General features: G+C 40.6%; 1 protein-coding gene across 11 annotated transcripts in view; it reads left to right on the plus strand.

The window, feature by feature from the left end:
- The window catches only part of LOC143495129 (zinc finger MYM-type protein 4), a 48,826-nt gene that overhangs the window by 11,289 nt on the left and 11,225 nt on the right, over positions 1-26,312 (plus strand). For 5 of the 11 annotated variants that reach the window (XM_076992402.1, XM_076992403.1, XM_076992405.1 and 2 more), the window contains 22 exons: positions 2,815-2,866; positions 3,414-3,626; positions 3,916-3,971; positions 4,655-4,816; positions 5,042-5,111; positions 6,607-7,012; positions 7,296-7,458; positions 16,050-16,256; positions 16,445-16,592; positions 16,857-16,972; positions 21,295-21,432; positions 21,556-21,669; positions 22,026-22,176; positions 22,325-22,497; positions 22,724-22,868; positions 23,108-23,221; positions 23,317-23,360; positions 23,437-23,581; positions 23,755-23,888; positions 23,974-24,091; positions 24,177-24,344; positions 24,872-24,939. In XM_076992402.1, coding sequence (XP_076848517.1) covers positions 2,815-2,866; positions 3,414-3,626; positions 3,916-3,971; positions 4,655-4,816; positions 5,042-5,111; positions 6,607-7,012; positions 7,296-7,458; positions 16,050-16,256; positions 16,445-16,592; positions 16,857-16,972; positions 21,295-21,432; positions 21,556-21,669; positions 22,026-22,176; positions 22,325-22,497; positions 22,724-22,868; positions 23,108-23,221; positions 23,317-23,360; positions 23,437-23,581; positions 23,755-23,888; positions 23,974-24,091; positions 24,177-24,344; positions 24,872-24,939 — 3,105 coding nt within the window. Of the gene's footprint in view, positions 1-377; positions 1,588-2,814; positions 2,867-3,409; positions 3,627-3,915; positions 3,972-4,654; positions 4,817-5,041; positions 5,112-6,606; positions 7,013-7,295; positions 7,459-16,049; positions 16,257-16,444; positions 16,593-16,856; positions 16,973-21,294; positions 21,433-21,555; positions 21,670-22,025; positions 22,177-22,324; positions 22,498-22,723; positions 22,869-23,107; positions 23,222-23,316; positions 23,361-23,436; positions 23,582-23,754; positions 23,889-23,973; positions 24,092-24,176; positions 24,345-24,871; positions 24,940-26,312 lie in introns of all 11 variants that reach the window. The other 6 variants (XM_076992397.1, XM_076992401.1, XM_076992399.1 and 3 more) reach the window with 3 other exon arrangements.

Raw genomic sequence — 26,312 nt, forward strand, 5'->3', positions numbered from 1 at the left:
TGAATTGAGTGGAATGAATTTAAAATGAATGACCCAGTACCAAATAGAACATTCCATTCTACATGGTCCCTAACAAGTGGCCTTGTTCCCTACACACTACCGTATTTTCCTGACTATAAGCCGCTACTTTTTCCCCCACGCTTTGAACCATGGGGTTTATAATGAGGTGCGGCTTTTCTGTAGATTTTTCTTCACCCGTTAGGGGGCGCAGCATAAAGTTAATCAGGTGGTAGGTCAAAGTTGTAAATCAAAGAAGAAAGAAAGTGCTAATTTTCATTTAGCATATGCAAGCAACAGGCACGAGTTCATGTACTTTTTTCACTGTTCATGCATATTTTCAAACCCCCTCATCACACCATCATGGAAACCACATGAAGAAATTCGTATAATGCCAAATTTAAGTTGAAGGCCATCGATCTGGCAGAGAGTGAAGGAAACAGAGCTGCTGCACGTCAGCTGGGCGTGAATGAATCAATGATTCGGCGCTGGAAACGGCAGCAGGATCAACTCAGTCAATGCCAAAAAACAAGAAAGGCTTTCAGAGGACAAAGAAGCAGGTGGCCTGAACTTGAAAATATTCTTGAGGACTGGATTAACACTCAGAGATCATGTGGCCACGGTGTATCCACCGTGCAAATCCGACTGAAAGCCAAATCTTTTGCACGTGACATGAATATAGTGGATTTTAATGGAGGACCGTCCTGGTGTTTTCGATTCATGAAAAGAAAGAGCTTGTCCATCAGGATGCAGACAACTCTCTGTGAGCAACTCCCCCCGGACTACCAGCACAAACTTGCAAATTTCCAACAATTTGTTAAAACAAAGATCGCGGAGAATGCCATAGGTCCAGACAACATTATAAATATGGATGAAGTGCCTCTGACATTTGATTTGCCTCTGACCAGGACTGTAAACAAGACAAGTGCATCATCCATTATGGTTAAAACCACCGGGCACGAGAGGACACATTTCACCTGTGTCCTGGGCTGCACCGCATCTGGAAAGAAGCTTCCCCCGATGGTAATTTTTAAGCGCAAAACTATGCCGAAAGACCAACTCCCGAAGGGTATTGTGGTTAAAGTCAACCAAAAAGGATTGATGTTAGAAAGTCTAATGAAGGAGTGGTTAAGGGAGTGCTATGGAAAGCGCCCAGGAGGATTTTTCCGTAAAAAGGCGCTACTTGTTTTGGACAGTATGAAGGCCCACATCACCAATTCAGTGATGGCAGTCATCAAGAGAACCAACTCGATACCTGCTGTGATTCCTGCAGGTACAACAAAGTGTTTGCAACCCCTGGACATCAGCGTGAATAGAGCATTTAAAGCAGCATTCTGGGGTGAATGGGAGGCTTGGAAGACTAGCGGCGATAAATCCTTCACAAAAACTGGCCGCATGCAAAAAGCATCATTTTCTAATGTCTGTCGGTGGATACTAACTGCGTGGAGCAGCGTAAAGGAATCTACCATCATCAGTGGGTTCCGAAAGGCTGGGCTGCTGCCTGAAAAGGCCACCACAGCATCAGAGCCAGCTTCACCCCGGGATGATGACAGCCACGTGGAGAGCAGCACTGACATCGCCACAGAAAAGGTATGTGACGAAGCTCTTCTGAGGCTCTTCAACTCCGACACTGAAGAAGATGACTTCAGTGGTTTCAGTGCGCAGGAGGACGGTGAATAAACAAATCAGTAACTTTTCTGTTTTGTTTGATCAGCACTTTTATGCTACAGGCACCGTTCGGAAACCGATCAATCCGTTATGTTCAGGTACGGGTAAATGTTTTCAGTTCAGTAGATATCCGCGGATTTTAGCCCGGTACGGCTTATACAATGTTTTCCATAAAATAATTTAAAAAAAATAAAAAAAAACTTTGTATGCGCGGTTTATATTGAGGTGCGCTCTATAGTCGAGAAAATACGGTAATCACATTTAGGTAGGTCACGGCAACCACGGCTGATTTAAGATCCTTTATTCGGAATGTGCTGTGTATCATGCTGAAGACATGATGCATGTCACATTTCTTTGTTTCTCTTGACAGTAAACAAGATTATTTGATGATAGTATTCTACTATGTAATGTCAACCCCATATTTTGCAATACAAATTTGTTAGATTTTGCTTAAACAACTTGCTAGAGCTAGTTTTGGCCTTCAGGAGAATTAACGTTAGTTAACTGAAAAATTTGTTTTCTGGCTGGATTGTCCATTTTCTTGACCAGGGTAATTCAATTTTTTTCAGCTAAACCATATGAAAAATTAATAGCTGTCGCACACACAATTGATGGTCCCATTAATTCTCTGCTTTTGGATTAATCAGCCAGCTGACTCAACTCCTTGCAGAGAAGCACAATGATTGATGCTTAAACTTTACAGTCAGCTTCCACTGTAATGATAAACTGTTATTCTGTTACTCCATGCGCAGTTTGAAGTTTCCTACATACTGAACTTTTTCCACTCCTTATGGATTTGAACTTCCTTTAAAATGGCCAAATTCCTTGTGGTATTCACTTTGCAGGGAGATACTTGCTTGACTGGAACACACTTATTTTGCCTTTGTACACCTAGAACTTCACTATAAGTGTTCTGTTTGTACTCAGATCTCTATTTAAACATGACTATGCAAGTTTTCACTGCAGAATCTTTGCTTGGTGGAAGTCGGTCCCTCCCAGTTTAATCATACCCCGGATGTTACACTCTCTTGTCCAGAATACTGTGCTTGACATGACTTTTGTTTATGAAAGAAAGCCCACTGATGTATGCATACATTCTCCATGTACACGATGTCACCTTTCATTCCAGCATGTCCCCTTTCATTCCAGCATGTCCCCTCTGTGGTGAAGGACGATCCTGGGTGGTTAGAGCAGTCATCAGGTAAAAACACCAATATGGTCGTGTAATTTATACCTTTGGAGCTTGGAACTTCTCCCCCTTAATTGCCGCTCAGCAAATCTATGGAGAAAGAGTGTTATGTTGCATCACAAATGTTCAGTTAGAACTACGATCAGACTTGGTTCCTGTCTGCTGAAGTGTCTGTGGGCTGGATTTCTAGTCTTCTTACAATGGGATAACATTTGGTTCTAAACAGCTTTTCACATTCTCTACTTTGAAGCTTAGACCATACAATCTCCTTTTAATGTTTCTTTTTATTTATACGGTAAAGCACTTTGAGTTGCATGTATGTATGAAAGGTGCTATACAAATAAAGATTATTATTATTATTATTACAAAACTAAAGATTAGCTGTATCTTTTTATCACACATTTCTGCATGGCAAACCCATATGGTTTTTAATGTGAGTGTGAGTTTTTAATAGCTGATGAAACTTGGTCTGTGTAAGTGTTCGGTTCTTTTCCATGAAACACAGTTTGTGATAATAAGGATGGATTGATGAATAAATTATGCAAATGTGTTGAGAAAGGTCAGGTGAAAGAATTCAGTGGCGGCCGCATGGCAGGCCTGGATGGCATGCCCGTGGACCCCAGCAGCCCGTGTGAACAGCACCAGCGCGGCGTGGAAGACGACGAGCTGGATGGCTTCCCCGTCATTGCTGCAGATGAAGAAGACTGCGATATGGATAGCAGCTCAAGTGTGAAGGGCAGGCACAGTGACGAGCAAGACGACAACGAAAGTCGTAAGGAAAGAGTCTCCCCCAGAGGAGCAGATTCAGACACATCACTGTCTCATATGTAAATGGGTGTGGTGCTAGCACATTCTCACAGCGCTGTTTCTCCCGTTGCAGCGTCCTTAACCTGCTAACTGCACTAAACAAGAGCAGAGAATACTATCTTTGTGTCTTTTTCTTTCTCTTAATGAACTTCAGGAAGCATTTGTATGTGTCTGCACTCACAGGAGGTTTATTTGTTCTGCAGATGTGGTTGTCTGGTGTGTGCTTGTTCACGTTTTCTTTGGTATGTTTCTAGGTGAAAACGTACGACACTCTCTAATAGGCGAGAGGTCTTCACAAACTGAAGTCAATGTAAGTTTAAAGTTTCAGGTCTGGTTACAGACTGCGGAAGCAAGTGATTTAGAGGAGCTTAAGTGTTCATGGCAAGGCAGAAATGTCTGCTTGTTATCACCATATCTATTGGTTACGTCCAATTATTAGATACGTCCCCCGCCATCCCACGCAGTGTACGTTCCAAAAAGTCATACATGTTGTGTAATAATTTAAAAAAAATTGTGCTTGTTATCCGGAGTTCTTCATACACAACTATCTGAGAGTTTGCTGAGAATGATACAGCAAAAAAGAGACACCAGTCTTCATGATACTGTGAACAAGGAATGGTGATCTGTGGATCAGAAGGGTTGGAGGAAAATGTTTAGAACTGCTCAAGCAGACAGATGGATACAGCTTGACAAATCACGTCTGAATTCACCGAATGTCATCTCAGAACGAACTGCTTATGGGACTTTACCTCAAAATTAGGATTTTGCCCAGGCACAGACACGCCCACACACTGCAATGAAGGACAACATTTGGCCAAACACACTCCTACATGTACCTAGATGTCTCATTGTGCTGTAGTGTAAGACAAACTTTAGCGTCAATTGATGTTTATGAATACAGGAATACTGATTATTTGAATATTTGAATTCAAATTTTTTTCTAACTCTGCTTCATAGTTAAAAGGTTTGTTTTTTTTGTCCATTTTATCCCAGCCATTCCTGCAGGACTCTGGTGGAGGGCATGAAGATGAAACCCTGTACTCCCCTTTAATGAAGATCAAGGACGAGCCCATAGACGAGGGCTACGACAGAGCTCTGATCGCGCATTCCCATCCCACACGGATTAAACAGGAGCTTGAGATTGGGGACCAGGAGGTGAGGTTTACCTTTAGAATTACCATGGAAAAAGACAAAACTACACAAAAAACAAATAAACAAAAACATGCATTGTATTTATTTCGTTTGTGTGATAGACGGGTGCGTTTTGGGTGGTAGAATATTTCACCTGAGGCTTCAGATATGGTGTTCTCAGTGCTGTTCTGCTAAAGCTTCACTCTTGGAAGGTTATTTAAACCTCTCCATCTTTTTTAATGACTTCAGGCAATGGCTCCCCCAGATGAGCTGAGGATAAGCTCAGTCTTCTCGGTTAGAGGAGATGATGCCATTTCTGGTGAGTGTTCCACCATACACTCTTATTCACAGTATAGTGAAAGCTGATTAGATGATGTTGCAAAACTGGACTAAAAACATAATCATTGATAAATTTGTCGTATGTCCTTATGGGTCATCATTGTGTCGTTTGAAGGGTATTAGCTGTGATAGACAGATCAGTATGCAAATATTCACATTTTACATCCATGTCTAGCACCGGATTCAAGTCAGCTGCTTGTTTGACTACTTGTTTGTTAATAAAGACAAGGCAGGACATTTAATATTTAATATCTAAAATTTATAATGAACTATAAAATGTCATTTAGTTTTAGTCATAATTTAGTCATTGGAGTTGTTTTTAGTTTTAGTCTAGTTTTAGTCGACTAATTATCATTAGAATTTAGTTGACTAAAATATAAATGGTGTAATAGTCATTATATACACTTACAGAAAATGAAACATTTATTAACCAGTTACAGAATATTATAGTTTGTATGTGCAATATATACAAAAACAGATTTCCAAACAACTTTATTGACCTGAACTTATCGTTATGGAGCATCATCGTCCCACATGGTTTAAGCACCGTCTTTTTTTTCTGAAAGTCAAAGGAGAAATGCATCCATATATCGCCTCTTATCTTTCTCCCTGCTGACATTGTCGAGTTAACTTCAAATTGAATTTCATGAGTGACCATAGTTCACAGGCTAGTATGGTCTTCCCGGGTTCTGTGCGATGTGAAGACGTTAGTACTGATTGGATGGTTACCCAGTTTGTCCCGCCTCTCTGTGTACGCTAAAGTAGTTACGGTTGGATCTCTTCTTAACTTATCCCTACCTTTCACAAAACTAAATCAGGTCTGATTGGACATCGTCGCTGGCCAATATTTTCGTCTCGTTTTTATTCGTTGACGAAAATGTCCATTAATTTTGTCATCGTTTTTATCCATTCGTATAGTTTTTATTTAGTTATCTCGTTTTCGTCATGAAAAACAGTTCGTTGACGAAAACTATGACAAATTATTCATCAACGAAATTAACACTGTACCCCACAGTAGCAGCTAGTACTTGATATGCAACATTCATTTCTTTTTGGATTGTGTACACCTGTTAATAGAGAAGCTCTGCTGGAGTGCATTACTGCAGGTGTTCAGTCCAGTCCTAGGGAAAGAGCAACCACACCAGGACATTGTTCTGTTGCAGGTTGTCGTATGCCTGATCCAGGAAATTGAAGTTTCAGAACGTTTTACTAATGCCTGTAAAGGTGTGAGAACCAAGAAGACGATATTTTATAATTGTGCTGCGTTATCTAATTACTGATGTGTTATGGTTTGGTGTGTGTAATTGTGGTGTAAAGCACATAACATTTCACAGGTTTGGAAATTTTCTTGCATAGCTGGGTAGAATTTTGTAAACCAAATTTTCAGATTACAGTATCTGAATCAGAGTTGTGGTTCTGAAAGAGCACAGTCTTCCTGCCGAAACAACAGTCTTTGTGCTGAAACTGTTTTGCAGCTGCAGCCTCACAGCCGTCTCCGTTCTTGGCTCTGGGCCAATCAGCACCAGCTATTAAAGTGCCTCCTATGGTCGCACCAGTCCAAGTGCATCCTCACCTTCAGCCCCAGGCCCAACTGCAGCCCCAGTCCCTGCACCAGCTCCAACCACTGCCTCAGATTCAGCCCCTGCCTCAGATCCAGGCCCAGCCCCTGCCCCAGGCCCAGCCCCTGCCCCAGGCCCAGCCTCCTGCTGCCTCCGTGCAGATCTGCTGTTCCGGCTGTTCCAAGGTTCTGCAGAAGGGCCAAACCGCATTCCAGAGGAAAGGCTCCAATCAGCTCTTCTGCTCCACTGTCTGCCTCACTGGATTCAACCTGCCTCCAACCATCAATATGTCCCAAAAGAAAACCTGCCATCTCTGTCTCAAGTGAGTAACCTGCCTGCCTACCTTTCTGACTGTTTTTAACTGCTGCCTCTGTCTCCTTTCTTAACTCTCACTTCTTTTTTCCTCTGTGACTTGACTGTAATAACTCACTGAATGTTTGCCTTGTCTATCTTCTACTATGACGTGGAGAGAAAAGGAAAAACTATCGTTTGATACTTTTTGACCCAATTGTAAACATAAGAATCTGTAGCCCTGAAGTTGCAGTGACATTTTCTCTTAAGAGGTCATTAACTTGTATTCAAAATTACTTTATTCTCATGATAAGGATGATTGAAAATCCAAAGGATGTGATAACGGTTCCAGTGGATGCCTCAAACACCTTGAAGGAGTTTTGTAGCCAGGCTTGTCTGACTATCTTCAAATCAAGGAGTGAACGCGTTGTACAAGATGGCACTGTTCGATGCTCCATTTGCAGTAGTCCTAATGAGGTAAGCTGTAACATTTTAAGTTTTCAAGGCACTTTATCTCCATGATGAGAACTTCTGTAATTTGGAAGCTCTTTAAGACAAAAACTTACTAAAATTTATAAATAAAGTAGGTATCTTCATATTTGGTACCAATAGTCCTGAAGTCTGTCACACCTTTATTGTTTAAATAAAAGCTGCATAATATGTTGAGTTGCTTTGGGCCAGTTGGAGAGCAGGTAGAACCCTGATCTTTTGCCATGTCAAAAGTACCACCCTCTAGTACAGGGGTCGCAGCCTATGGCACGCGTGCCACCGTTTGCACGCTGAGGCATAATCACTGGCATGCGACAAGCTGGACCAGCATCAGCAAAAAAAAAAAAACACGATCCTCCAATCGAAATCACTCTTCAACGCTCTGCACTCAGCTCCCGCCACAGACCCATGTTTAAATTTGTATAAATAACCATAACGGCCACACAACGCTGCGTGTGATGTAATCCATACTTTCGCGAGTGACCGTAGCACGCGACTCCGCACACCTCACGTGAACCTGCGCGAACGGCGGAGGCATTTATACTTGACGCGTCACATTCTGTGCAGTGTTCTCCGAAACGATATGTGGTAGTATAATAAAATTGGACCCCCCCCCCCCGGCTCCAATTTTATTTGTTGATAGTGGCACACTCATTTACTAGAAATGTTAAAGCTGGCACTCCATGTCTCAAGGGTTGCCGACCCCTGCTCTAGTACTTCCTTGAGAAGTCCCCCCCCCCCCCCCCCCAACAATACACCCCTGAGTTCATGTGTCGCTCAGTCAGTCTCATCCCCAGGAAAGTTTTTTCTCTGTAGAAAGGAAATTACAGTTTAATGCTCCAACATGCCCTAAAAACTGACCTACATTCTAACTGCACTGCCCAACATGATCAGAGAGAAAGTGGTTGTCCCTCCTTTAATAGGCTGCTCCTCTGGTCATGTGGTCATCCAAACCACAGAGGGACATAATCTCTATAACCCACCTCACATAACCTCTTGACAATTTTAATGCACAGCAAGTTTAGCTTTAGCAGTAATAGTATTTCTCTAATCTTACCACTTTTTTCAGTAACAAGTAATATAACAAGTTACTATTTCCAGTCCAGTAATCAGATTAAAGTTACTTATCCAAGTAACTGTGCATTACTATTTTAAATTTCCTTAGTAAAAATATATATTTTTTGCTTTCTTCTTGGCTCAGCTCTACTTTTGCGTCTGACCGTAGTGCTCGACTCCGCACACTGCGTGCGAACCTGTGAGAGCGTTCACATCATTCTGTGCAGTGTTCTCCATAACGATATGTGATAGTGTAAAGAAATACTCCTCAAAAACAGGGGAAGGAACATTTACCTGATCAATTTTAATGTTGCACTGTGTTCCATTTTTGAAAAGTTAAATTTTACCGTACTTAAAAATGCTTGAAATTGTAATGGTATTTCATTTCAAAACAAATAGCTGTCTAACTGAATAGTTCGTTTGTATTACATTTACAAATGTTACAAAATAATACCGCGCAGCAACACAAAATTGATGTCAGGACATACATTATTTAAATGTCAGGAGTTACATTGTTACTGTTAAAAATGCACTTCCAATCAGAGTTTTATAGTAACGAAGTAGAACTACTTCGCTACTGTACTTAAGTACTAAAATGCTGTATCTGTACTTTACTGGAGTATTATTTTCTCCTACTTCCACTTTTACTTCAGTACATATTTTCCATCAGTTTAGTACTTTTACTCCGATACATTTTTTACGTGCTGTATAGTTACTCGTTACAATTATAATGTTAGCTGGCGCTGTCACCGTGTCAAGCGATCAGGCTGTCTTATGAGAAAACTGCGCATTCTCCGGTCGAGTCTTGTTTCCTCTGCTGCTGCCTTAACTGAACACTTGAGCTTCGTAATCTAGGTTCACTTGACACGTCGTGACTGCCGCAAGGGTCCGCACGGCAAAAATGACGCAATCGCAGCGGCTCCGCCCATGCGCGTTGACCACGCGCGCGGTCGCGTTGCGATGTCGTGCACCACTTGATTTTTGTGCGTGCGAAGTTACAAGGTAGAATTCATGCACTTGTACGGCACTTTGAAGGTCCATTTTCTGTATTTTCCAGCACCTTCAGCTTAATTTACATATTTATACAAATACACATATATTCGAAATTATTCCAAATAATTCGCTTTTTATCTCATTAAAAGAGATGGTACCGTGTTTGGTAACAGAGCGCAGTAAGCACTAGTTAGGTTAGATAACTTAGCTAACTAACCTAATTATGTTCATGGCGTGCTGCAGAATTCACTTAACATTAGCTGGCAATAAAGGCGACGTGCTGACTAATCATGTGTCCATTTTTATAGTGTAGTGTTTTTATAGGGTAAGGGCATTTAATGAGGGTAAACGCAGGGCAGTAGGCTCACCCTTAGAATCCGACGGACGGATTTTACGTCCAAAATACACCTCATTTTCTCAGCTAAATTAAGGCGAATTTGTACTTCTGCGTCAAACCTACGACATAGTGGGACATAGGTTATCTGTTTTTTGTGTACGAGGCATTAACCCCAGTTTTTTAAGTACATACAGAACACTTGTATTTGTGATCTTTGACATCTTTGATTTGTAAGTGATATATAAAAGGGTCATTCCAGGATTTTGGTACATTTCCTGTCCCACCACTTAAATTTCAAATGTACATATCCAAAATATCTAAATGACTATTTTTTTTTAAACATTGTACTTGTTATAAGACAAACTGTAAAATTTGGTGGAAAAATAAGCGCCTTAGATATTATTCAAAAGACCGAATACCTTTGAACCACCTCAAAAAATGGCCATTTTCTCTTGTCCCACACATTGGGTGACCAACTCCTTTGCCAAATTTAACAATTAAAATAAGCTCTAAATAAATTACTTCCTCTTGTATATTGTTGAAATGCATCTCCCTTACTTATGAAAACAACTTATTTGGTCTACATTGTATTGCATGTCACAGTTTTTACACTATTAAGTTGTGTCCCACAACATGCGCGCAACCCTGTTACCATAAGGAATTTTATCTGGCAGAGAAAGGGTTAAAAATATTTGTGTACTAGCACAAAGGAATTTGCATCACAAGGACATTTCCTGCCCACATGGCAAGAAAAATGGTAAGTGCTCTAACAATTTTCAAGGTTTTTTTTCCAAATATGTTTGTCCAAGTTGTGTGTGTCACTCAGTGAATGCAACCCTGTTCCTCATATTGTAAGACTAATATTGAGTAGAGTCAAAATTTACTTTATATACTTATATAACCATATTTGTCCTTGATCTTGTATACATAGCTAAATTTTACAGTGAGCATCTGTTCCTGGGGAAGACCACAACTTAGCCTAAATTTGCAACCCTGTTAGTCGCAACCCTGTTACTGCATACCAATTTACTGCACACCAATCTAATAAAGAAAAAACTTCTTCCATATCTGAGATTGACGAATCAAACTTTTTGATAGTTTATAACCTGTAGATTATAACTATATGATTTTAAATGATCAAATTGAAGATCAAATTTTCAGAAGTTACCACCCCTGAAATGTACCAAAATCCTGGAATGACCCAAAAACTATTGATAATCAAACTTTGATGGCTTTCTTTAATTAATTCAAAACACAATACTTGTACTTTTTACTTTCAGTACTTGAGTAATACATTTTAGACTAAACTACTTGCAATACTTAAGTACAAAAAATGCTGAATACTTCTGTACTTCTGCTTAAGTAAAGTTTTTAAAGAACACTTCAACTTCTACTCAAGTCAATGTTTTGATAGAGTACTTGTACTTTTACTCAAGTATGGGTCTTGATTACTTTATACAACACTGCTTCCAATAAAGTGAGTATTGGAAAAACTCATTTCGTTTTTGAATGTAACTACTAAAGTAACTTGTAATCTAATGTAGTTACTTTTAAAATCAAGTAATATGTAACCTAACTAAGTTACTTTTTAAAGAAGTAATCAGTAATACTTTTTCAAGGTAACTAAGCCATCACTGATTGTGTGACCTTAATGGTGTGTTAACAGAAGGGAAATGTGTGTGTCAGGTGAGGGATGTTGGTTAACTTCATCATAGCCTGTATTACCCACTAAACAGCTCTATGCAACTTACACCACATGACTGACAATTACAAGGCAAATAGAAGCAGACTTGACAAAACGTTTGGGAAGCGTAACTGGAGAAGTAATTAAAAGGACCGTTTCAAGGCTCGCTAGATTAGTTGTAGCAAATTACATTTTTCAACACACAAAAATTTACGACAAAAAATAACAAAATTAACATCATAATTTAAATGAACAGCTATAATAAAGACACTAGCATAGCAGGTAACACTAGACTAGTGTAAGTCATGACATGCCATGCTTACACAAGGTGAAACACCAACAAAACAAACAAAAAACAAAAAAAAGTTTTAATTAGGGGTGTATTCAACTAAGGATTTTCATAGTCGAATCTGATTCGTCAGCTTTTCCCTTTAGTCGACTAATAATCGAATTGGGTTTATTATTATTATTTTTTTTAGAGCACCTTAAACAGGATCCCGTTCTCATTCAGGACCTTTTTGCTCTTCAAAGTAAAAACCTAAAACACTCAGATAAATGAATAAACACGGTAGGTTGGCTTTATTCAGCTTTTATTTATTTACTTATTTATTTTTTTATGAAACGTTAGAGAACATTAACCGTCAGTGCGCATATCGAACTGTCAGACAGGCATTGTGCAAAATGTCAAAAATATTTAAAATAAAATATGCCTGCCTGAAAGTATAAAAAAATTGCCATACAACAGCAAAAAAAAATACAAGGAAAGGTTCAAGTAACGGGGTTTAAAAGTAGGGATGCACCGAAAATTCGGCCACCGAAAATTTTCGGCCGAAATGGCTTAAATTTGCATTTTCGGTTTTCGGCCGAAATACTTTCATCACCGAAACAACACGGCCGAAACGATGTGTTGTGATGACGCAAGCAAAAATCGCCACCTGCACGTGCTTATTTGGATTAAAAAAAGTTTCAAAAGCAAAAAAGTTTCAGTGATGCAGAAAGCAAAAAAGTTTCAGTGATGGCGCCAAGGCAAAGGACATTACACCAAAAATTATGGAACTCGTTGCCTTAGACGATCAGCCGTTCTCTGTCGTAGAGGATGTGGGATTTCGTAGGCTAATAGAGCACATTGAGCCCCGTTATGTTTTGCCAAGCAGACGACATTTCTCAGAAGCGTGTTTACCTGAGCTGTTTAATGTTGTTGCAACTCACGTCACGTTTTTATGCGAGAATTTATATTTATCTTTCAGGCCAGTCAGTTATAATAAAATTTAACTCGTATAAAATACATAGATATGGATCGGAGGTAAATAAACTAGATTTTTTTTCTCGCCGTGTGAAATCGGAGGTGTGGCGTGTGAGCGTGTGAAGACGGTCAAATGCGTGTGTCACACGCTCAATGCGTGAGACTTGAGAGACCTGCTAATAATTGGCATAATGTATTTCGGTGTTTCGGTTTTCGGCTTTCGGCCTTGGTTTCCTCATTTTCGGTTTTCGGTTTCGGCTAAGAATTTTCATTTCGGTGCATCCCTATTTAAAAGCAAACAACAACAAAAAATGTTTATAGGCCTACTTGCCGAGAAGCACCGCGAAGAGACGATACGACTGAAACGACAAACGTTTTTTTTTTTTTCGCCTTACGAAAAATGGTATGCCATGTTGGTTGTTGTTGTGCGTTGATGACGTTGATGACATAACTTGCACTTTACTTGTTTGATTCATCTTTGTTTTTCAAAATACTTTTGAAGTTTTTTTAGTAGCCATTATAATCTCGGCAGATGCTGCATATTCTGTAGCGTGTTCAGCTCCGCTCGTTTGGATTGTGCAACAGCAGGGTGTGATTTATTAATGTGTAGTAAGGAAGATGCCTATTGTTAATGCGCAAACATCATTTTAAAATATTTATTAACAGAAATTAGGATAATTTTATTTGACAAAAGGCTATATATAACGAAAACAAAGACATTTCATGTAACAACTAATGCTTAGCTGCATCCTTGGGCACCCCCATGCAGTTAGAATGGTACATTCGACTATGACGTTCATAGTCGACTAGGGGGTATAGTCGACTATAGTCGAATCAGCGACTATTGCAGGTCACCCCTAGTTTTAATATAATAATTGAATCTTGTTTTTGGCACCAGCTTCTTATCCATGATGCTGCTATATCAAATCTGTTTTTTATTTTTCTATATTTAGTGTGTCACTCATTAAAAATAACGGCGTTAGGTAACTGCGTCATTTTGTCAGTAACGGGATAATATAATTAATTACTTTTCCTGTCGTTACAATGCCGTTGACGTTACTGGTCATTATAAGCGGTGCGTTTACTATATATTGATATACTAACAGTAATCCGAGCAGACGCCTGCCCAGGCTAGTGAGGAGAAACAGATCTCGATAGGTCACAGTTCTCGGTGTAACACCTGTTTAACTTAACAGTAAGCAATTGGCTAAAGGCCCATTCACACCCTACGGTAATTACGGATACGGACCCTTTCGGACCCAGGTCATCGCGATAAACAGCGATGCAAAAACAGCTGGGAGGAGACTGCTGGTGCGCCGGTGCCGGAAATTTGACTATACTGCCCTCTAGAGGATGTATTTTAAAAAATCATAACGTTGGAACTGGAAAGAGGTATAGTGGCCCCCTACGGAGGCTACGTTTGGTATGGACGGACGAAATTCGTCCGTGTCCGGAGGTATAAAGCAGGCTTAAGGCAGCGTCATGGTAGCCAATCGGAGCCAGTGTTGTTACACGCATGCCGAAGCACCCCAGTGACACATGACACACGGAGAAAAAGCAGATATGGCAAGTCAGGAGCAAGCAGAAGAGAAAATAGCATTTTCAATGTGGCGATATAAACATTATTTAAGAAAATACTTGAAGTTCCTGAATGTCTACCAGACTGGGTATTTGATTTATTTAATTAAGAATAGTTTTAATAGTTTTATTGTTAAGTTTACTTCTGTTGTGAACAAACCAGTTGTCTCAGGTTGAGAGAATTTAATTTAATTTGATAGATGTAAATGCACTTTATATAGTGTAACTGTTTACTTTTTTAAAGTTATATTTTTTAAAATTTTTAAGGATTTTATCCTGCACTGGTCTGTTGATGTGCAATAAATATCAAAAGTTAAATACCTTTCTGATCTACTCATTTCAACTGACTGTGAAAACTGCTTTTTCAAAAAATCCTTATTCATTGGCATATAACTTTTTTAACTGTAATGCAAATAGTTACTTTCCCTGGTAACGAGTTACTTTTATTATAGAGTAATTCAGTTACTAACTCGGTTACTTTTTCGAACAAGTAGTGAGTAACTATAACTAATTACTTTTTTTAAGTAACGTTCCCAACACTGCTCATTAAAAATAACATATGGTGGAGATACTACGTATAAAAAAGCCTTTCAGCGTAGCAATCTTGTAAGCATTCTGTTGGTTTGTGATTATTATTATTATTATTATTATTCATACGTTGAGTTATTCTGTTCTTTGTCACTGTCTTTGTCCCTCTTCGTGTCTTGAATGCAGCCCTTTAAAGCAGGCATGTCCAGAGACCAGTCCGTGGAGCAGATCCGGCCCACATTCAAATCTCCACCAACCCACAGCCTATTTCATAAAATCATTAATATGCCACCTGCCTGCCAGCACCCACTTTATTTTTGTTTTTCACCACAAGATGGCAGTAGAGCTCGCACACGGACACCCCCCCCCAAAAAAAAAAAACCACACACAAGCAAACAGCAGCACACCTCCACCCATCCCACAGAAACAGACAGCCACACCTCTTCCTAACTTCCTAAGCAAACACAAGACACTCCCCCCCATTCTTTATTTATTATAAAACAAATTAGATCATTTGCATACATTCGATGGTCGGCTCCCCACACAGTTTCACTTTACCAAATCTGGCCCTCATTGCAAAAGGTTTGAACACCCTTGCCTTAAAGGAAGCCATTGTTGAGTGCATCATTACATTACCATTTATGTACTCGCATTGTGATTGGTTTGTTTTTTAAAGAAGCTAATCCAGCTGAGCTTTCATGGAGAGAGATGAGCAAGCGGTCTGAAGCAGAGAGTACTGAAGTAATGAAGTTGTGTTTGAGAGTTGTTAGCCATGATCCAATTGAATTTGATATGATTCAAGTGTGTGCACTGCCATATGTTTGCATAGCGGGGGCACCATGACATGACATGTTCTTTCTTGGAGATGTCTAGTAATGTCATTTGCGTAGCTATGATATTTATAGGTTTTCTCAACATCCGCTATAATCACATTACTTCTGTAAAACTGGAGAGTAGAGCAGAATAACAAATGGTCAAGAATGTTCGTCCTACAGAAATGAATTCATTTGCACATTTTCTCTCACAATCACACTTATTCTCCCACCCCCCATGTCTCTATCTTCTGTGCCCCCTCTCTCCTGCCTTTTTTCTCTCTCCTGCCTCTCTCCCTTTTTCTCTCTCTCTCTCTCCCTCTCTCCTCCTCCCTCCCTCTCTCCCAGATCCAACACGAGGTGATCTATCAGGGCTTTCTGCACCGTCTCTGCAGCGATGACTGTTTCTCCCGTTTCCGTTCCTCCAAGCGTCTCTCCATGAGTTGTTGCGAGAGCTGCGGCAGCTGCACTGTCACGGGCAACTACCACCTGGCTCAGATAGAGGACGTGGTGAAGAAGTTCTGCAGCCCCGTCTGCATCAGTGCTTTCAAACAGGTCCGCAGAAGTTCTGGCCCCGGGGCGCTGCGCTCACACTTGCTTATAGATGTTTGTTCATGTCATGTTTATGACTTACATTTATTCTGTCTCTAGATTATCAAATCAATACCCGTGTTGTGCTTTTTTCCCCTTAATCAAATGTAAAGCAAGTCCTTAGCTCACTGTGTTTTCGCTGAACCTCACAGAAAAGTGGTGAGAAAGTCCACTGTCCCTACTGTAACGAGTTTAAAGCTGTGGACCAGATGTTGGAGGGCACAAACACACAGGGAGTGGTTGAATTCTTTTGCTCCTCGAGATGTTTGACCAACAGCCAGGCATCACGCACATTGTCAGGTAGATCTGACCCTTTTTTCAGCTTCTAGCGCAGTTTGGGAGTAAATGGGGTTGTTCTGTACTGCAGGACTTATTTAAAAATAATGACTGTTAGGTTAAATCGCTTAATGTCACTTTTACTTGGTGTACCGTAAAGGAACTGCAACCCTGTCAAATGTACATGCCCATGTTGGGTGACACGAAATATTTAGTTTTTGTCTTTTGTGATTGGAATGATGTGATTGAAGTGATTTGGAAAAGCTGTACATTGTGCTTGTGAAACAGGTGCTTCATTCCCATGCACAAACTGCCAGAAATTAGCTGTTCCTCAGTATCACCTGGCCATGCCCGATGGATCCATCCGGAACTTCTGCTCATATGAGTGTGTTGGCAGGTTTCAGGTAAGTCATGCGAAGCACGCGAGTGTGCTTTAGATGCCATGCAGTTGGGCTTGTCATCTCTGTATCTGTTACGTGCGTTTGCACAGCTTTTGTTGATGGTTGATTGGTTGGTCTGGCCAAACTATAGAATGGGAGTGGGAGTTGAGTGGGAGTTGAGTGGGAGTTGAGTGGGAGTTGAGTGGTGTGTGTTTGCCTTCAGTGTGGAGCAGGAAGGTCTAGTGTTTGTTTTCCCTCTCTCTAAGACTGCTTCTTTACTGTTTCATCTCATGAGTATAACACACTTTAAACACACTCTATAGGCCCATATTGTATTATGCTTTGTTTGCTTAATACACTGTTAATAGCTCATTGTTAAAGATTAATTAGAAATTTCTTTAACTTTGTGAGAAACATTATCTCCAAAAGACAAGGGGGAGTGTCCATAGGAGTGCTGCACAGCAGAGCACAGCATGGCTGTGTTCAAATTGGCCTACCACATACTGCATACTGCACTCAGTATATACTGGATACTGCGTACTGGTCCTTGTAGTAGTATGCACTACAGTTTCCAGTATGCAAAAAAAGCAAAGCATACTACCGGGTCACGTGAACATAGTATTGCATGATGGGATGCAGTACACCACGAAGATAGCTCTGTTCACGTACTGGAATATTTTGCAGAAGTAGTATGTCATCCGGGGACGTTTCGCGTACTGGAAAAATAATTTTTATTCGCATGCTGCATACTGATATTAGGCCCAAGCAGTACGCCAGTAGTATGTAGTAAGCTATTTCGAACACATACTATGTGATAAGTCAGGTTAGGTAGAGCAGGTCACAACACTCAGGTTAGGTAGAGCAGGTCACACGATCTCACTCAGGTTAGGTAGAGCAGGTCACACGATCACACTCAGGTTAGGTAGAGCAGGTCACACGATCACACTCGGGTTAGGTAGAGCAGGTCACACGATCACACTCAGGTTAGGTAGAGTAGGTCACAACACTCAGGTTAGGTAGAGCAGGTCACACAATCACACCCAGGTTAGGTAGAGCAGGTCACACGATCACACTCAGGTTAGGTAGAGCAGGTCACACGATCACACTCAGGTTAGGTAGAGCAGGTCACACGATCACACTCAGGTTAGGTAGAGCAGGTCACAACACTCAGGTTAGGTAGAGCAGGTCACAACACTCAGGTTAGGTAGAGCAGGTCACAACACTCGGGTTAGGTAGAGCAGGTCACAACACTCGGGTTAGGTAGAGCAGGTCACAACACTCGGGTTAGGTAGAGCAGGTCACACGATCACACTCGGGTTAGGTAGAGCAGGTCACACGATCACACTCGGGTTAGGTAGAGCAGGTCACACGATCACACTCGGGTTAGGTAGAGCAGGTCACACGATCACACTCGGGTTAGGTAGAGCAGGTCACACGATCACACTCAGGTTAGGTAGAGCAGGTCACATGATCACACTCAGGTTATGTAGAGCAGGTCACACGATAACAGCTGGGCCAGTTTGAGCAAGCAGAGTTTGACTAAAACGTTTGTAATCATTAATAGGAAGAAAACGGTAAAGTTTAAATGCAAATACCCATGCACTCAAACTAGGGTTGCAACGGTATGAGATTTTCATGGTATGATAACCGTCTCAGAAAATACCGCGGTATCACGGTTATCACGGTATCACAATTAGTTTGTATATTATTAAACGATACACTGACCCTTAAAGAAATTACAACAAGTTTTTTTTTGTTCAATTAACTATTTATTGTAGAACCCTGCAACTATTGTATACAAAATGTCTCCTTTAAAAAAATAAGCTGTAAACATGTTTATATAAATACTGCAAAATTAGAGAAACCTAAATCATGGATTTCAGTACAATTATTTAAGTTTAAATTATTTAATATCTGATAAACTCAGCCTGGGTCAGTGTCTGATCAACAACTGTTGTAAACGTCCGTTGTACTGCCAAGTTAGAATATAACCAGATACTGCAGAAAGAGAGGATTTATTTCTGACATGACCCTCACAATAGAGATTTCTATTTTAAGGCTTTCACACTTTAACATATGAAAAACAGGCACGTTAGAATTTGAAAATGAACGCATGTAAATTAATGGCGTCTTTCACATCCAGTGAAAGCAAGGACCATAAAAAGCTAGGTTTATTCTTTTCACTAGTGACCGTAGCGCACGACTCCGCACAGTTCTTTTGTATTACGTTAACAAATACGAGCCTCTTGTAATTCCAGGACGAAACATGAGAGAACGTGAAGACGTTAAGATTGGGCGTTTTGAAAATAAACAACCATTAAATAATGTGATGAAAAAGCGAATTATTTCGAGTATATGTATAAATATTAGGGGTGACCTGCAATAGTCGCTGATTCGACTATAGTCGACTATACCCCCTAGTCGACTATGAACGGCATAGTCGAATGTACCATTCTAACTGCATGGGGGTGCCCAAGGATGCAGCTAAGCATTAGTTGTTACATGAAATGTCTTTGTTTTCGTTATATATAGCCTTTTGTCAAATAAAATTATCCTAATTTCTGTTAATATTTAAAAATGATGTTTGCCCATTAACAATAGGCATCTTCCTTACTACACATTCATAAATCACACCCTGCAGTTGCACAATCCAAACGAGCGGAGCTGAACACGCTACAGAATACGCAGCATCTGCCGAGATTATAATGGCTACAAAAAAACTACAAAAGTATTTTGAAAAAGATAAAGATGAATCAAACAAAGTAAAGTGCAAGTTATGTCATCAACGTCTTTCATTTCGCACGACAACAACCAAGATGGCATACCATTTAAAACGCGTAAGGCGAAAAAAACAGTTCAGCCGTTTGTCGTTTCGGTCGTCATCGCGTCTCGTCGCGGTTTGTCTCGAAATAAGTAAATAAATAAAAGCTGAATAAAGTCAACCTACCGTGTTTATTCATTTATCTGAGTGTTTTAGGTTTTTACTTTGAAGAGGAAAACAGTCCTGAATGAGAACGGGATCCCGTTTAAGGTGCTCTAAATAAAAAAAAATAAAAATAAACCTGATTCGACTATTAGTCGACTAAAGGGAAAGGCTGACGAATCAGATTCGACTATGAAAATCCTTAGTTGAATACACCCCTAATAAATATTTAACTTTATTAAGTTTAAGGTGCTGGGAAATATTGAAACAGACCTTTAAAGTGATGTACAAGTGCTTTAATTCCACCTTGTACAGATGTATGAACCCTGCAAATATAACTTTGTTCATTGCACTGAGGCGCGGCGTGCGCAAAGTTACAAAATTCGAGAGGTGTACGACCTCGCGAATCGACCGCGCGTGATAACCGTGCATTTTAATACCGTGGTATACCGTGAAACCGGTTACCGCTGCAACCCTAACTCAAACACATGTGTTGTGTGGAAAAGGCTACCTGCTTTCAATTGAGCGCATTTAATAAGATAAAATGGCCAACAGTGATTTGTTTGTTAATCCGTTCTTTAAAAAACAATGATGTTTCCAATTTGGCCATGAAATAAAGGAAATTGGGTATCCGAGAAAAGAGAACAAGGTAGCTGAACTAGGACTTGATATGAGAACTGCGTGAGGGAAAAACTACTGTTGGCTTTTAGCCTGCAGGTTCTAAACAGCATAAAGTTAAATTTGCCTTAAGTTGAGATCAGGTTCCATGAAGATCTCCTACGTACTGTTAATCTGAAGGCCATGTAAAGTTTGGAGGTCTGTAGCAATTGACTGCAGAAAGTTGACCCCCCCCCCCACGTGGCTAACCCCGCCTACCACTTCAGCAGAGTTCCTGCCGTTCCCAAATGTATCCACTTTGTTATAATACCACTGACAGCTGACTGAAATATTAATAGCGAGGAAAATTCACAACTGGACTTGCACAGGTGGCATCCTGTCACATTACCATGCTAGAATTCACTCAACTCTCAAGAGGGGACTCATTGTTTCACAAATTTTTGTCGGAGAAATCTGCATGCCTAGGTGTTTGGCTTTATACACCTGTGACCATGGAATATATGGGAACACCTGAATCCAATTAATTGTATGGGTGGAAGAATACTTATGGCAATATAGTGTATAAAGCACACAAAACAATGATCCCAAACTGAATAACAGCTTTACAATGGTTTATAATTGGAAAAAAGTTATTGATATCAATATCGGGTGACATTTGAATGCATTCAAAAAATCAGATGTCAAAAAATATTGGCGTCTGGTTCATACAGGAAAATGGTATCGTGCCACTTATAGTTTTTGTCTGAAGACAGGTTTGCTGATTTTTCTAAAAAATGGTAATGAATCTTTATTTGTATGTCTCCAGGACAGGCTGAACCGCGTTGTACCCCCAACACACATGAACGGAGCAGCTCCTGCCTCTGCCCCAGCCATATCCTCCCAGGGACCCCCCCACCCCATGGCCGTCCACCGGCCCTCTGCCCCCCTTCACGCATCCACACATGTACACAACCCTTCTATGTATACATCCACACCAAGCCAGAATGCTCCTCTAACTTTTGTGCCTACACTGAAACAAACTTCTCTCCCACCATATGGGCCTGCGTCTGGCCTGGTGAACCCACAGGACAGCCAGAAGACGCAGCCAAACGGTCCCCCCTCAACATATGGCACCATTAAACTGACCTGCAAACAGTGCCAGGGACAGTTCAGCTCCAAACCCGAAGTCTTGCAGTTTAAGGTTAGTTTGTCTATTAGTGATGCTGTGTGTATGTTTCCTTATTAAAACATGATTGAACGTTTTCACACTTGTGTACTCAACATGTACGTGAAGTGGCCTCGTGTTTCTTATTTTACATTTTATTTTAAATTCAATATTAGGATGTTTATTCTTTATTTTATTACATATGTGCAATACCTACTTACATTTTATTTTAAATTCAATATTAGGATGTTTATTCTTTATTATTTGTACATATTTTTATATTTTATAGAGGTGTTTTATTAAAATAATTTGCAAATGGTGGCACTGTAACAAAAGCAATTTCCCCCTGGGATTAATAAAGTATTCTGATTATCTGTTGTGCCCCCCGTCAGAATCACACAGGGCTTTTCTGCTCCCGCATGTGCTGCGACGCTTACAAGAGGGAGAAAGACGTGAAAGCGGTGTGTGAGTATTGTAAGCAGGAGAAGGTGATGAAGGACGTCTGCCTCTACCAGCACCAGCCCCGCCCCTTTTGCTGTGAAGGCGAGTTTCTCCTCGGAGCGCACGCCATCATCGTGTTGCCGTCTGTTACGCAGTCCACGATTTCAAAGCTGCTTTAAGTCAGCCTTGGTTCTCCCGCTCCGATTACAGCTCCGCTGCACTTTCTAACGCTGCTCCCTCTCTGTAATAGGCTGCAAACTGCTTTTCAAGCATGACCTCGCCAAGCAGCACGGGGGCCAGTGTAGGATTTGTGCTTACTGCTGCAACATGACCCACAGCACCATCCAGAACCACTTCGGCGGGAAGCTGGAGGAGTTCTGCACCGAGGAGTGCATGTCCCTGTACACCGTGCTCTTCTACGAGGTCAGAGACCAACACGGTGCTTTTCTCATTTCTGGGTGCTAATGACATAGCAAACAGTACTAAAACGTCATCAAAAAGACATTTAACACCTTTCTTACCTAAGGTTAAATATTGGACACATTGCACATGGTATTTTATTGTCGTCGTACTGTTGTCCTTGCCGTTGTCGTCGTGTGCTGCTGGACTTTGCTGTGTGTGACGGTAGGCACCACCCTTGTGTCCCCAGATGGGGAAGTGCTACAGTTGTAAGACCCAGGGGGCGCTGAACCAGAGCCTTAAATGGGCTGACACAGTCCACCACTTCTGCAACCTGCAATGTCTTCTGCAGTTCTGTTCCAAGTGCATCAATCCAGACCAGCCTTACAGCAACGGTACTGTTACCAAAACAGCGCGATGTATGTTTAACGTGTCTGTGCGTGTCCCACCATCTGGCCAGTGCCGTCTCCCCCTCCCTCGGTCAATGATTAAGTCCTCATTGTCATGTCATGAGTCATCATTATAATAACTGAATTAAACAAGGAGAGGTGAGAGAAATGACTTCACTGACTCATATTAATTAATCCACCCTCACTCACCCAGTTCATGTCCTTCTCCTTCCACATCACTGCAGGTATAACATCAGTCCCTGAAGCCCAAGCTGCTCTCTCTCTCTCTAAAGACATGCCAGTCATCGGTGGGGTTGTGTCCCTGGCCTCTGCTCTAGCTGCTAACACTGCTCTCACAGGTAGTCTTGGTGCCCATAAATATTAAAACCTGCCATTAAGTACTAATATTACTGGGAAAGATTGTTCGACATTTAATCTGTAATTGTGTTTGCAGGTGCACTTCCTACCTCTAATTGCAGCTCAAAGATCATCGGAGACGTGAGTATAACCAGCAGAATGTGTGGCTTAAGGACCGCTGCAGAATAACTGACGTGGTTTGGTCACGTGCCCCCAGGCCAGCACGCAGACGGAGGCAGCGGCGCACGTAGGCGCTTGTCACCGGCGCACGCTGAAGAACAAAGCCCTCATGTGCAAGCCCATCATAGAAGAGCGAGGCGTCCAGTGTGAACTCGACCCCCCCAAACCTCTCAGCGAGACAGGTTACTCTAAGAATGCTCCACAGACTCAGTTCTGTGTGCATACTTCCTTGCAATAGCGCACCAGACTAGGCTCATGAAAAGAGGCTTGTGAGCTGCTGCCGTACACACGTTCTGTTTATCCTCGACGTGTATGCAGAGAGGAACGAGTGGCAAATTCTTGTTCTTTATGTCAGCAGTGATTGATGAGAATGGAGAGAGAGTGAGGTTGGTTCCGGTGCCCCTGCTGGTCCCAGTGCCTGTCTACATTCCTCTTCCCATGCACCTGTACACTCAGTACACACCTGTTCCCTTGGGACTCCCTTTGCCTGTACGTCATCCCAGCTCCTCTTGTTTGTGTTCACACTGCGCATCGTCTGTCGTCATGACCTATTTCCCATGTGTCATTGCCACAGCTGCCGGTGCCCGTGCCGGTTCCGGCCTCTGAGGACACCAAAGGCAGTGTGCCCTCTCAAAGCTCGGTGGAAGATGAAGACACGGACAAGCCCAAAGGCATGCCCGTGTCCCGAGGAGGTATATGAGTGTTTTTAGCAGTTGGCTTAGTTTTTATATGTGCTCTGTTCCCACTTTGATTAATTGAACCTTTTTGTGTATATAGATCATGGAAGTACCTATAGTGGGGACCTGGAATCAGAGGCCAGGTCTACGCCCTTTAGTTGGGCAGACACTGAAGAAACTACACACAGCCTTAAGGCACTAATCCCATCATCTGGGGTCGAAGATTCCCCCAGCATGCTAGACTTAGAAAAGGACTTCCCACTTGGTGGTAAGTAGTACTTTGTCCAGGGTTCCTTTAGCAAACACAAATACCCAGAAGGCCATTATTTTGGTCATGGATAAATCCATGTTAAATTGCAGTGTTAATGCAGATTTTTAATCTGTGTTTAGGCTTGAAGGTTCCATATATATAACTGAATTTCTCTTACTTTATTGTTTAAATTATAATTTGATATGCAAATATTGTTGAGGGAAACCTGCAAAATTAAATTCAGAGGTGATTTATTGGCATGGCAAATATTTAAAAAATCCCATTTTGAAGTTATAGGTCACTATTATAGGTCGCTACACTACAGAAACAGTCTGTTTAATTATAATAGATAAAGACAATACATTGTATTTGAAATGTAAAGCCATACAAATGCAAGTGGACATCAAGGAAAAGTTTAATTTTAAAATTTAAATTCTTTTAAAGTTAGATTTAAAGTGTTGTATTGGTCATGCCATAGTTTTTATTTATAATACAGTCAGTGCAATAATTGAGCCACAAGCCATTCACAATTTTAATTTTAACAGCAACAAATGACCACGGAGCAGCAATGGAGCAGAGACCAGCAGGAAAGCATCGTAGGAGAGGAAAGAGGGTATGTGTGTGCAGAACACAGGGGCTTCAGGAGTCCTGCAGTAGCAGATCTTTCCTGTGTTAATGCGAAAGAAATTTGAAAGAAAGACTGTGACTCAGATACACCCCCGGCTGTCGTCACTGTTTGGGCTGTCGAGATGTGGGTATTTCAGTATTTCCATAGAAGGGTAAAGAAATTGCCAAGTCTCAATATGAATATTTTTGGATGTCTGCTCCAAAATTTAGATTTCCCATTGTTATTTTAAAAATTATTCTGGAGATTGTGAAGACTTATTGGTAAGATTTAAGATGATAATAGTGAGCAATCAGAGATTTTAATATTTGTTTTGATTTGATTATTTTTTTTTACTTTAATAACTTTGCTTTATTAAAAAAACTATACATTATGAATACATCTATTTTTGTTAAACAGAGGTGCTGTTTTTTGTCTAGGGGACTATGTATTCCATTTTCACAGAATCACAGGATTTCATGATTTATTTATTTTTAGTTCAAGAAGTTTAGGTTGTAAGCCAAATGATTTATAAAAAGCATCAAAGAAGCTGTTTAAGGCTGAGCATTACCATTACACATACTAATATGAATCGAGACGTGGTTTGTCTGACATTTACTTTCATCTCAGTCCCTGATGAGATTTCCTCATTTCCAAAAACACATCACCTTGAGGTACTTTTAATAGCATCATCCCGCTTCAGACGTTATGGACTTAAAACAACACACAATATGCATTCTTTTACCAAATCCTGAAAATCTACTTTATTACAGCTTGCATTTCAGTTTGCATTGCTTGTTTATTAATACTGAGAATAGCATTTAACAGTATTAAAATGATTATATGCACATTGAATCGACAATTGAAAAAATAGACAAAAATGTTTTTAGAATTTTAAGTAATAATTTAAATTTTATAGTTTTTTTATGTGAATCACAGATATTTAAATAGGAATAACTGAAAATGAGAAATGGATGCTCTTAATCATAGTTTCCCAGATAGATGGAAATACATTTGTCAATTGGACTTTAATTAAGATGCATGGGGGGAACAAATTTTCTTATGCTGTTATAGCAGAGAGTTTAAGGCAAAGAAAGTTGCGAACAACGGTATGAATATGGTCCAACTTCATTTGTTACCCTTAATTGTGCTTCTATTAAGTAAAAAAAATCTAAACTACAAAATGGCTAAGAATCACATTTATACTTTGCTGACGAGGATACCCTGCACAAGTTCATTATTGCAAGGACACATTCTCAACCTGAGGTAAGATGGAATTGTATTTCCACCCTTTCTTATTGTCTGTCTGTAGTGTCTGTGAGTGATTTTTATTGTCAATTTCCTAATTACTGCATCCTAGAGTTTTTATTCTTTATGGCTTT

This window comes from Brachyhypopomus gauderio, unplaced genomic scaffold, assembly GCF_052324685.1.
Source record: "Brachyhypopomus gauderio isolate BG-103 unplaced genomic scaffold, BGAUD_0.2 sc93, whole genome shotgun sequence".
In the NCBI taxonomy this organism is placed as follows: Eukaryota; Metazoa; Chordata; class Actinopteri; order Gymnotiformes; family Hypopomidae; genus Brachyhypopomus; species Brachyhypopomus gauderio.